Consider the following 12,987-nt stretch of genomic DNA (forward strand, 5'->3'; position numbering starts at 1 on the left):
ATAGTGTGGGGGTCTGATAGCTAAAGCCCATCACCCTCAGGAAAATTGGTAAATTGGTTGTTGGTGAAGGCCGAGTGTGTATGGGATGTTGTGTGAAGTAAGAAGACTGACCAGATGCTGAAAAAGGGTGATGGAGTAGAGCACTTTGGTGCATTTGACTTCTGAAGGGGAACTGCCAGAGAGTGTATCTTGATTACGTGTTGTGTAGAGGTGTTATGCGGAAGATGTGGAAAAGACAACAGTTAGTGGGAGTGAGAACACTGGCTGGGAAGTTGATTGATTGAGTAAATTGTTTTGACATTTGAATGCATTGGCTGATTCTAATCAGTGTTGGTATTTTAGCCAGTTTAGTGAATGGTTACAGTAAGATAATAGCTAGATTGTAATTGCAGGTAGCTACTGTCAGCAACACTTCACTAGACACCATAACCAGATGTCAGCTTGTCTACATTACCTCAAATGATTACAGTTATTGTCGAAACACAGTTTATCTTCACTTATTACATTGGTTGTGAAAGTGAGCAACACTATCAGCACACCTGCTGCTATGAATGGTAGCTAGCTCTACTAGAGAACATGGCTTCTGGGTTAATTCAGTCCAGCTATTATCTTACTGTAACCATTCACTAAACTGGCTAAATAAAATACCACCATTGACTAGAATGGCAGGAAGTCGGGTGATGCGTAAAAATGTCAAAAACGCTCTCATTCCACCAACTTACCATCTATTCAGTGTTTGGTTCTGTACGTTGTTCCACAAAATGCGTCACTTCCAACAGACGTCCACAGGATTGTCGCAACTCTCTTCTTCTGCGGAGGCTGAAACTAAGGAATACAAATACAGGCAAAATAAAATACAAAATGTGGACCTTTGTATGTATTGTATGCTATTATCCGCCTCTACTACTATCTAGGATTATGGATTATAAACCAATATGAAAAACTAATTTACGATAGTTTATTGTCAACATGGCAAAGAAATTGCCTTGACAAGACGTCATAAATCGCGCATAATCATAATAACTGCTACCGCGAGGTTCCTGTCTTTTATTCGGGACATTTTTGGAGCGGTCCGCTAACTATCCATGTCGAACTGGCCTCTGGGATTGTAGTTCCACAGGGATGAAGAGCCCTGACCGGAAATGAGCAGTTGGACTACAACCTCCAGAAAGCAAAGCGCGCGGAGGGCTTTTGTTGTAGCCTGTCGTCTTGCTCACGAGCGTTCACTGACGTTTGCCAAAGAGCGCTAATCTGGCAACAAAGTGGAGCTGGCATAAGATGCTCCCAGTGAGTTTGTAGATTTATGTTTTTTATTCAGGTCATCCTCATAGCGCCTTGCTGACATTCGCCAACGAGCACTGCTGCCAATGTTTACTTCTCCGGCATGTCTTCACCAGCCGCGGAAAAGTAATGTTTTGGTTCATTGAGGATAATTGTATGACATGCAGATCGAAAAGCCACCATGTTTGTACGGCTTATATTGAAATCTGTGCACGGATAATGCACTAGCTAACCGCAGCTAGAACAGTTGAACAGCTTCCTCTCTCGGGCAACGAGCTGTTGTCGACAATTGCAGATCGTCTCCGGCTCCATGATGGCGATGTTTCGGAGCTTTGTCTCGGCGAGCACCCAGCTCCGGCAGCAGCAGCAGCCCAACAGCGGCTCAAGCTCGCTGGCAGCCCAGGCTGAGGGCATCGAGAGCCAGTTCTCTTGTCCCATCTGCCTGGAGGTCTACCACAAACCCGTCAGCATCGCCAGCTGTGCCCACACGTAAAGTAGCGACTTCTTGTTCGGATGTGTGTTGTTGTGTGGACATGCAGAAAGTTAGCGGTGACATGTCGCGGTTTAAATGTCCAGCAGCTTCGTTTTTAATCCAGGTGAATGTGTTTAATGTTGAACACCTGACCTGTGAGTCGTTAGGCTCACACTGTACTGCTATCCTAAAACATCTGTCAGTAGTGGGGGACAGCCTGACATGTGTGGAGTCACATTTAGTTGTAGATTCTTTCAGTCCCGTTTCTCCACTAGCGGACCACTCACTGCAGCTTTCAACTCATTTAGACTTTCCAAATGTTCATCCTGATTCTATGTGATAAAACTGTGCCACAGGCCAAAACTCAGCCACGTTTGTGACATTTTGTGCCCATTTAATTGAGATGGCTGCAAAAGAAATGCCAGTCATTTATTAAGCTTTGATCGTTCCTAAAACAATTGTAATACTTTTAATAGTAAGATATAAAAACACATATGTCAGTCTCCTTTTAAGTATGTTTACTCCACATGTTTGGTGTTAATGAAACAAAAATAACCGCTTACCCATGAATGCAGCAGGAGTATGGTGTTGTTATGTCACTGTAGACAGGGTTAGTCAGATGTCATATGCCATTTGTTACCAATTTATTTAATTAATCAACAGAAAATACAGCCATAACTGTATGTTAGAGTATAATATATAATTATTCGACTACAACCAACTGGCTGAAGTGTGTTTGTTTGCATGTGCTTTTTAACGCCTTGAGTCGACCATAGATTTGGTAGGGTACAGGAGTTAAGTTGCCACCCACCTCTGTGGAGACCTGGGCTTGTTTCCCTGCGGTGGTGCCTCAGGCTGGTTAGTTTGTGCCAGTGAACACAAGTGAGAAGCTCCTCTCTGCTGGGTGGCATCATGTGACACGGCCTGTCTCCGGCCCTTCACAGGTCTCCCCAGTGAACTGTAGTGCACGGGGAGAAAACAAGGTGAAAATTCTGTAAAAATGATTGAAATTTTAAAAAAAAGCTGTCAGCCATCACACAGATTAAAAGGGGATTTTGTCGCTGCATGTTGGCAGATCCCAGTAGAGGAAAAGTAAGAGTTTTGACAGGATCAGGCTACAATGCCAAAAACATCTTCAAGAGAAGACTGGAAACTTGTACTTTTGAATTAAATTGTGTTTGAGTGCTCCACTTGCTCATATAATGATTGAGAGCTTAATGAGGGGTTGCTGTGGGGAAAACAGGCACCTTTAGAACAAGGTGATCTCAGAGCAGTGTGTAATTGTTGGGATAATGACATTATCAGCTTTTACCATCACAGACTTCTTACTTTATATCAAATGAAGTGTGAGGGGAGTTAGCTGGAGGGGTGTATTTCTAATCTGTCTCAGTCTGGAGCTGAAAAGAACAACAAAGAGCAGATCAGACCTCATGTAGCCTCAGCTTCTATTTCTGGATAAAGGAAAAATGCAGCTATTTTTTACTCCTCTGTTGCTGATGGGGATGGATGAAACTTGTGGAAACACTGACACTAATGCTTGTTTTTCACATACACACACATACAGTTGTACAGGGAAACAGCTGGCCATCGGCCGACTCACCTCTTTACTGTGTGTGAAATATGTCAGACTCCCAGTGAGACACTGGTTAAAGCTTCAATCTGCCAATTAAATGAGGGAGATCTCGCCCCTCCCTCATTACCATCACTGTGGTTCCCATGAGCAAGAACTTAACCTTCACCCTCCTGCTGTGTGTTGTCTGCTCCCCAGGTTCTGTGGGGAGTGTCTGCAGCCATGTCTTCAGGTGACCTCGCCCCTCTGCCCTCTCTGTCGTGTGCCCTTTGACCCTAAGAAAGTAGAGCGCTCGTCCAGTGTGGAGAAGCAGCTGGCATCATACAAAGCACCCTGCAGGGGCTGTAGCAAGAAGGTACGGAGATACTGGCCCGTGTTAGAAGGCGTGTTGCTTATCTTTTGGTACATAAGTAAATAATCATTGTGGCTGTACAGTATACTGAAATACACTCATTTGAAAGTACAATGCACGTTACATTGTGTTTTTGCACTATATTTATTTTACAGCTACTGTGAGTAACTTATAGTGCACTGAGGTGCAGAACAAACAAACATCAAAATCTCTTAACAACAAAATAATAACATACTATTAAAGAACAAATTATTGACCAAACAAATCACTAACTGACTTAAAGTAGAATAAAGGTTGAATGATGCATACCCGTAATGAAAACTGTTGGAGATGTGGATGCATGGACAGAACAGCTGATCAGTCTGAGTCAGTTAGGTCCTCTATGAACATGGCAATGAGCAACACTAATCAGACTGCTCTGACAAAATGAACTCACACCTTGTAAGTAGAGCTATTAAACTGGTTTAATTGTTATTCGTGTGTGTTTGTGTGTGTGCGTGCGTGTGTGTCTGTCTTTTCAGGTGGCTCTGGTAAAGATGAGGTCCCACATTGCTTCCTGTTCTAAAGTGCAGGAGCAAATAGCCAACTGTCCCAAGTTTGTCCCTGTGGTACCCACTTCTCAACCTATACCAAGGTACACACTCTCTGACCATGTCCATGCTGAGCTGACTGAAGATAAAACGCTGCTGCTCTCCGCTCTGCTCCGTGGGGAATATGTGTGTGTCTATTTTTGATGGACTTGATGTGTCAAGCTCCACAAGAACGGCATAGGGTTAATTTTCAAAATAAAACACCTTGCCCAGACTCCTGAACATTTATCACAACTTATCATTGTTTATTCCCTGTTCAAATGACAAGGGCTCACATTTTAATGCTCAGTGTGGGAAAGATGCTTATTTATGGACTATACTTATTTATTTATGGACACAAAGTCCCAGTGTCATGTTTCAATTTAAAGAAACCCTCCATGTGAAGACACAGAAACTAGTTTGAAAACTGGGCTGTCTCTCTATAACTCTGATAACCTGGAACAGACTGTATACATTCCATTCCATATATTCTGACTATCTTAAGTAGAGACACCTCCTAAGTCACAATTAAATAAACTCGTATGCAAATCATAAACTATTTGAACTACAAGCATTTGATAATGCAGGTCCTCTGTTTGTGTCTATGTGTGTATGTGTGTCTTCCCATATGTAGCAATATTCCGAACCGGTCAACTTTTGTGTGTCCGTTCTGTGGGGCCAGAAACCTGGACCAGCAGGAACTGGTGAAGCACTGTATGGACAACCACCGTAATGACCCTAATAAAGTGGTAAGAGACTACTCTGTAATGCACTAGATCACATGATTATCTAGACTAATCCAGGCTTCTCAGGAACTGTGACATCATAATCTAATGCTCTAAACATTAAACAACAGGTATGTAGTCGACTACTAGATCATCTAAAATAAAGGTGATGGTTTACGTGATTGCAACAGCCCTGGTTTGAGACTAGTCAGGGACCTTTGTTGCACGCCATTCCTCTCTCTCCCGCTCTTCCAGGCTGATTTCTACTGTCTGCTTTCAAACAACAGCATACAAAAATCTACTTTAAAAGGTGAACAGAAAAAAGAGGGAGAGTGGAAAAACGAGAGAACATGTAGTCAACACATCAGTTCCTGACTTCAAGCTTTGTGACTGTTTGGTTGAAAAGGGCTGTTAAAATGTCGTTCACTCTTCCTCTTAGTGTGTCAACTGGTAACCACCCTGATCGTCTCACTCATCTCACTGTGTGAAGAAAGTGCATTCAAAGTAAATCAGCAGCATACTTTACAGATCCTGCGTACAGATACCACGTGTACTTTGAAGAAGCAGATTTGTTTGGACCCATGAGGGGCAGGACCAGATAAGTTATCACAGCTGTAATTGGCTGTGATCTGGACTACAGAAGAGGTCAAACCCCTGCTGTTGTTCAGTTCACTGTTTGATACACACGCACATGAAATGTGTTATGACTTCTAGTAAAGATTTAAACTAAGCTGTGTGTTTGCACCTCCAGGTGTGTCCGGTGTGTTCAGCCATGCCATGGGGAGACCCCAGCTATAAGAGCTCCAACTTCCTCCAGCACCTCCTCCACAGACACAAGTTCTCGTATGACACCTTTGTTGTAAGTCCAGCGCTTAACTTTTACTGAAAGGAAATCAAATAATCATTTTAATGATCCTGAAAGAAAACATATTCTCTCACCTCCTCTTGATGGATATCTCTATGGTCAGATTTTATATTTTATAAAGCCCCCACCCCTGCGGGCTTGTCCGTCCGTCCATCTGCCCTTCTGTTTGTCTAATTCTTGTGAACGCTATATCTCAGCAGCGTCTTTAGAGAAAGTCTTCAGATTTGGCGCAGATGTTCACTTGGACTCAAGTCCAAGGTCATGACATTTTATATCCGAAAGGTCAAAGGTCGACTTTACTGTGACATCATCATTTTCTGGCAATTATTCAACACCATAACTCAGGAGCAGGGGGGCAGATTGTGACCATATTTACATGTGTTTAGGGTTTCACTGTGTGGTTAACAGTGACCAGCTACTGTTGTTATTTTGCCTTTTGTCAGGACTACAGCATTGATGAAGAGGCAGCACTGCAGGCAGCTCTGGCACTGTCACTGGCTGAAAACTGACAACAGTCTCACCACCACCATCCTTTCACAGCACCGACTCCACCATTACTGCACTGCTGCTGTTCCTCCATGGCTCAGAAGGTATTATCCAGCTAACAGACACACCTGACGCAGCCAGATTCACACAGTCTCTCACTTCGTTTTCACGCCAGCAGTGTTTCTCCAGGTGTAGCGGTACAGCCGGTGTGCTGTGCTACGAAGCAAAAGCAGTTCGGAGGTATCTTCTCTGCTTCATTTCAGTTTGATAACAAAGCGTCCTGCCGATTTGGAATGGATCCAGTGACCTTCAAGATAAACTACATTAAAAACCCATCACACACTGACTTTAAAAACCCCAACCTGCAGCTTGGAAACAGTCTATCCACTGACAGCTTCAGTTCCCCTGACAGCTGCCACCTGGACCACGACAGCATGAAGGGCTACCTCCATGGAAAAATGTCTCGACTGTGAGTTTGAACGTCCCGAAGCCCACTGACTCTAAAGCCCTCATCATGGTTCAGGTGTCTGACCACTAGCCACTTGCTAGGACGTTCCTGACTGCTGCCACTCAGTGTGAGTGACTTGTTCAATGGTCAGTCTGAGAAATGACGAGCAGGGACTTTTTATTTTGCAAAGGTAAGCAGACAAAGTTCAAATATAAATCACCATGAATCAACAGCTCTTCAATTCATCAATATATTTTATTGCACTTACAGACAAAACAAAATCATATTAGAACATCAGCACCGGCAGGCCTGTCGACAGGTTGCTCAGTTCTGTAGAAGATAAACAGGCTTTCAGCAGATTTGTTGACTGAGCTGCTCGTAGTGTGGCTACATGCTAACGCCTGCACTGGTGCTATCCATGACATCTTCTAATAGTCATGGTCAGGAGGTTGGAGGTAGTGATCCCCCATAGGTGGCACCACAACATCACGCATGGAGAGGCTAATATTCCATGATTTCAAAAGAAATGTCTCCGCTCCTACCATTATCTGGCCTGAGAGTTTCACTGCAGTAACCTGGTGGTCCACGCTGCTACGCTCAGTTTGTCAGTCCTGATGAGGGTGTGTGAGGAATATTCTGCCTGCGCTGTTGAAAGGTTGACGTTGCACGTGTGACAGACAAACGTGCAGACTGACAGTTGTCCCTGTAATATTATATTGAGAAAAATATCATAAATACATCACAGTGTTGAGTAGCTGCAACAGAACATACGTTACTTTATGATAAATTGAGATGTGAATATAATACCGACAGATCATAGGAGTGTCTTAACATATAATGATAAAAACAGCCATGTTAATATAAAGTAAGCTCAAGTTACTAAACCTTACCATATATGTTCTTTGTATGAATGGGAATATATTATACAGCGATATTCCTGAGCTGGAGTTTTTATATTTTTATTGATTTCATCTTATTCTACTTTATTGTTATTTTCTATGCACACAAAAATGGAATTTGTTAAATAAACGACTTAACAAGCGAAATACAGATTTTTAAGATGGACTGAAATCATTCCTCTCAGATTTCTGTCTGCAGCTGGAGGAATATATTGGTTTGTGTGGAAGCTGACGGAATCAGGGGTGAAATGTTTCTTTTGGTTCAGTCCTGTCACTGCCAGCATGCACACACTGCTGTACCACAGCTCTGTGGAACTGAAGGCCTCTGTCTGTCCCGCTCTGCCTCAGCTGTGTTTCTCACCATTTCTTCTGTCCCTCTCCAAAATAACCTACTTATACGTTTGCTGCTGCATTAAAAAACAACAGAAGACCAAATAAATTACAAAAAGCATCAGCGTAATATCTCCATAATCATTTAGGGGAGACTTAAGCATCTTTTATATTTCCTGCATCCGAATGATGAAGCGTACGTTTTGCCCCTGTTACGTGGTCAGTGTGAACTGTCTGCCCAAACAAACACCCAAACAGAGCCAAATCCACTCTCCATGTTTGTCTGGCCAATTAGCCTGTCCTAACCTCTGACCAGTGATGTGTGTAGTCCTTACTCCCGCCCAAACATACACCCACCACAAACATGCAGGCCCTGCTTTCCTTGGCTCATTTTTGTCTCAGTGCTGGAGGCTCTTTCACAAACTGTAGACATGAAAGCTTATAAAGAGTGTAGAGTGCTGTGGCACAGTGGTGGTGTGACAGGTCAGGCACTGAGAAATCACGGTGAGTCTTGACGTGGGATGCTAATGGCAGGTTGTCAGACTTGGCAATATATCATCTCCAACGGGAGCATCTTTGTTAGAATTATGAGATTTTCCATTACTGTTGTGAAAGATTAAATTCAACATTCACTGCACTTCTGTCGTGTCTTCGTCAGTGGACTGCAGCAGTTGGCAGCGGGAGCCATTAACCAGATTCCAGACCAGCTGGACTCACTGGTAGAGTGACCCCAAGAGCCAAATATGGAAGTGTTGAAGTTAGCAGAGCTGTCAGAGACAGCCAGCCTGCTGACATCCAGACCTGTGGGAAAGCTGAGTCTGTATCCTGTTCACCGTGATGTTGAACTAGTTTTATATGTTTAGATGGTGGATTGGTGTTACAGTCATAATTCTGACATGGCAACACCTAAAGGAAGCTTCACAGAGTTACTGTCCATCCCAGCTTCACTGAAGACATCAGCAGAAACCTAGAGAGACAACAGACTTCAAAGCTTCATGTGTAGCTTGAACATACCAAACTGCAGCCATGAAGGAAGGATCATTTGTCCTGAATGCCAATAATACCACGATGAACTCCATGATATGTTAACATTTACAATACCAGACATTAGCACCTCATCCACTATCACCCCTAAAAGTAAAGTTACACAGTTCCTATTTTTTATGCATCTGAATATTTGCACTTACCAACATTTTGTGATCTGTGGATATTATTGGGAAGGAAATCAGAAAGGATGGCAGTGCTGGACTGAGGTCTGACCTCTGTTTGACTGTTATCTGCTTCTTCAGCTCTTGCTACAAGGAATATTTTTATGATCCATCTGCCAAGATAGATGAGAATAAAAAGATATATTTTTGGAAAATGTCTCTGTTTCAAACCACTGGACTAATATCAGGCATGGGTCAGACAGTGTCTGCACCCTTTCGGGGACAGTGACATCAAACTTGAATTGCTGAATCCCACACGTGCACACATGCAAGAAACTTGTGCAGGACTAGAGGGAATGGGACTGGTTTAACGCAGGTGTGTTCTATAGTTTAACCAATAGATGGTGGTCCTTCTCCAGACATGCAGAGCCATACAAACAGACACTTGGAGATCATGCTTTCGATGGAGATGCGTGGGTAATGTTTCCACGGTGGATGCATTCATCATTTGCACTTTAATTCACTCAGTTTTCTAATGATTCTATTTGTATAAGCTTAACAACTGTTTAATGATTTTGCTATTAAATTTCTTTGTGTTTTGTTAAAGTTTACAAAGATCTTGTAAATTGTTAAAGGTGTCAGGGGTCAGAAGTTATTTGATAGAAATGTACCATTAGTTTTGTTTATGTGACAAAACATTCAAATGTGTTGACTTAGTACTTATTTTAAATGGGCAGCATGTGCCATTTTTTTCTTCCAATAATGTTTCTGTGGTCAAAAGAACTGAATTGACTGGAAATCTTCTTTATGCAACACCAGAGCTGCACCCACAGTAAAGCAGGTCATGTGAAAAGGAGGAATCTGCAGAGGAGAATTAAGTCCATGTCATTGTGTGAATAATGGTGAAGGTGGGAAAGATTAACATTTTTTGGACTTGTGAGCATTGCGGCTGATGAGTCAATGCAGCTGTATGTATGAACAGTATTGAAAATGATTGGGAAGTGCAGAAAAACAAAGAACTAATACAACCCTGTTTCGCTGTGTAAAATATAGCTAAAAGCAGAATGCGGTCACGACTGAGCCTTTCACAGCCAATCATGATGCTATCACCTGTTACCAATCAACCTGTTCACTGTGGAATGATCCAAACAGGTGTTTTTGGAGCCTTTAACAACTTTCCCAGTCTTTAGTTGCTCCTGTCCCAACTTGTTTGAAACACATTGCTGACATCAAATTCAGAATAAGCAGATATTTACAACAGTCAACAAAGTTGATGAGGTGAGACATGAACTGTTTTTCAATTGAGTCAATGTCAAAAAAAGATTAACAAATAATGTCCATGTGTTTTACACAGTGGCCCAACTTTTTGTCCCAAAAAATTAATCTCTCAACTAAAATATTTTTTGTCATGTCAGTATTACTCTTTCGTAAGTTGCATATGTTGCTCAAAATATAACAATGGAAATAAATGAAAGCTATTTTATATATTTGAGTAGACTTCAGCCCCCTTGCCGCATAAAAACACAATTATTTCTGTTTTTTAAAATTTGTGTTGGAGTGGAAACCTCACCTTCTTACCTTGATTCTTACTTTGTTACAGTTTGTGTGCTCCATGTTTTTCTGCTTCTTTCTGAGCTCTTCAATTGAGCTCCTTTTCCCAAGAAATGTAAATAATCTGTGTTCAATCCTTGTTTTTCTGAAACTCTTGCGGCTCATCACTGATGATCTTTAAAGCCAGCCATACAGATACAGTAGCTCTACATTCACACACACACAGGAAGTGTGTTACACTGTAGACTAGACGTTGTAAATAACAACCACCTTCTTAAACACATTTGATGCAAATATGGAGGTGCATGAAAACTGTGAGGCTTGAAAGGGTTCAAGGATTGGTTCAGATTTTTTCTTAATGTGCATTGAAAGAGTTACCTGTCACTGGAATCATTCTTCCTCTCCATACTGGCCTAGTATCATTCCTCTGCACAGCAAACATACAAGACGAGTTAAAGCTAATATGAGCAATGTGAGTTAGCCAAATCAAGTGGCCCTAAAGAGGCGATATGAAACCTGAACGTCTGGGTTCTGTTCCAGAAGTCATCATTCAAAAGCCCAGTGGTAACTACACTAATAACTACACATCCAGCCATCTCAACAGTATGGTGCCTGGCACACTTCATGTGTTTATGGCTCACTTCATGTGTTTATCATGTGTTTATCATCAGTTTTTGAAAAACGATCCACTATCGTTGTTTGTTAAATGTTTATATTTTTAGCAGCCTTTAATAAACATCTTTTTCCAAGAGGAGGAGGACTGATTGAAGTGACCATGAACTCTTTCAATGTTTGACGTGAGTGTCCTTTAAATGTGGTGACATACACGCTGATCATTTAGCTTGCTACATGCTAATGCTACTTTATAGTAGCACAACGAATAATGTGTTTACATTAACAAAACCCTTGTTGCCCGATAGTTGAAGCCCTCCAGTCTCACTAGTACAACTGTAGCCTGCTTGAAGCGGGACAGCAGCTGGTTAACAGGGTGTCAGAGACGGATCGGACTGAGCTGAGCTGACTGAGGTGGTGTGATACTGTAAAGCCTACTTTTCAGAGCTACACTGATTTTCAGTCAGATATTTTTACCTTAGCTGTCTAGCGCCGTTATAAAACCTGAGCTGTCTAAGCTGGTCTTTGACAGCCGGATCTTTTACACATGAAAGTCACTTTACTCTCTTGGCAAGTCCCACTCAGCCTGTGAAAACAATGGTTAACTATCTTTTAATGAATCTGGGGGAGTTTTGCCAAATCTAGAGAATATAACCCTTATGATGTTATACTGGTGTCATCAGGGTTATCTCAGCTTTGATTTGGACAGTTACAATAGAAAATTTGTGTGACAAACTGGGGGAGTTTCCTAATCATGGATGAACAAGACTGGTCTAAGGAAGAGATGCTGTCAAGTTCAGTTGTGGGAAAGGTAGGACGCAGTGTATTTAGAGTTTGACTCATACTAAGGACTATAAAATATCAAATATGAAAATACGTCTGCCAGGCTGTTCATACCTTTTTTAAGCACTGTCTCTCTGAGTCCCCCAACTTTATGCAAGTGCACTACTACAGTAATTCTCCAGAGTACCATTGTGAAACCGATTCAAATTGGCCAAAAAGCAAAACACACCATAACACGACTAAAAAACAGTCAGTCACAGGGAGTTTCTAGTTTTACTTTGAAACTGTGCAAGTGAAAGTGACACTGCCGCCCAAAACCTTTACCCCAAACACAGTTTTGTGCTAATTCCAAAAAAATAAAGATGTATATTATTGTTACACAGAAATCTGGCGTCACCCTGCCAGAATAGTCACAAAAGTAGGCAATTGCTGCTAACTTTAGAGTCTCTAAACGAGTCCAGATTTATACATTCAAAGTCTACCTTCAGTGTGTTTTTTAATATGCATTCTTTCTAAACAATAATGTAATAAGACCAATAAGAAACGCTGGCGCTGGAGATGATGATGATGATAATGATGTTGGTGTTTTCCAGTTGTTATACTGCTTGGGGTTTTATCAAAACACTACTAGGATGTTTTGTAGCATTTTTTTTCTTTTCCCTTCAAATAAAATAAAAAACACTGAATATATTATCATTGTATTTTTATCATGTGGTCTAAAAAATGGTAAGCAGCATGCTTTATTGCAAAGATATCACCATGGTTACAATGGAAACCAAGACTTGAATGGTGTTCCGTTGAAGGTGGTATAAGGTAAAACATAAGGTGGTACACTGAAACAATGTAAGAATTGTGGTGATGAACTAAATGTGTCACAAACCATGAGAAGAATCAAG

At 41.7% G+C, this 12,987-nt stretch overlaps 1 protein-coding gene across 2 annotated transcripts; it reads left to right on the forward strand.

The window, feature by feature from the left end:
* Window positions 1-1,349: 1,349 nt before the first annotated feature.
* Window positions 1,350-12,773, forward strand: LOC121614329 (E3 ubiquitin-protein ligase RNF166). 2 transcript variants are annotated; one of them, XR_006007225.1, is made up of 7 exons: window positions 1,350-1,770; window positions 3,522-3,678; window positions 4,197-4,309; window positions 4,879-4,993; window positions 5,721-5,828; window positions 6,278-6,424; window positions 6,510-12,773. XR_006007225.1 is itself a non-coding variant. In XM_041948148.1 (6 exons), exons 1-6 carry the CDS (start codon window positions 1,592-1,594, stop codon window positions 6,341-6,343), a joined length of 738 nt encoding a protein of 245 aa, XP_041804082.1. In that variant the 5' UTR covers window positions 1,350-1,591; the 3' UTR covers window positions 6,344-12,773. The 2 variants fall into 2 exon arrangements, 1 of the variants encoding a protein (XP_041804082.1); XM_041948148.1 differs by having other exon boundaries at window positions 6,278-12,773.
* The last annotated feature ends 214 nt before the right edge of the window (window positions 12,774-12,987 follow it).

This window comes from Chelmon rostratus, chromosome 11, assembly GCF_017976325.1.
Source record: "Chelmon rostratus isolate fCheRos1 chromosome 11, fCheRos1.pri, whole genome shotgun sequence".
In the NCBI taxonomy this organism is placed as follows: domain Eukaryota; kingdom Metazoa; phylum Chordata; class Actinopteri; order Chaetodontiformes; family Chaetodontidae; genus Chelmon; species Chelmon rostratus.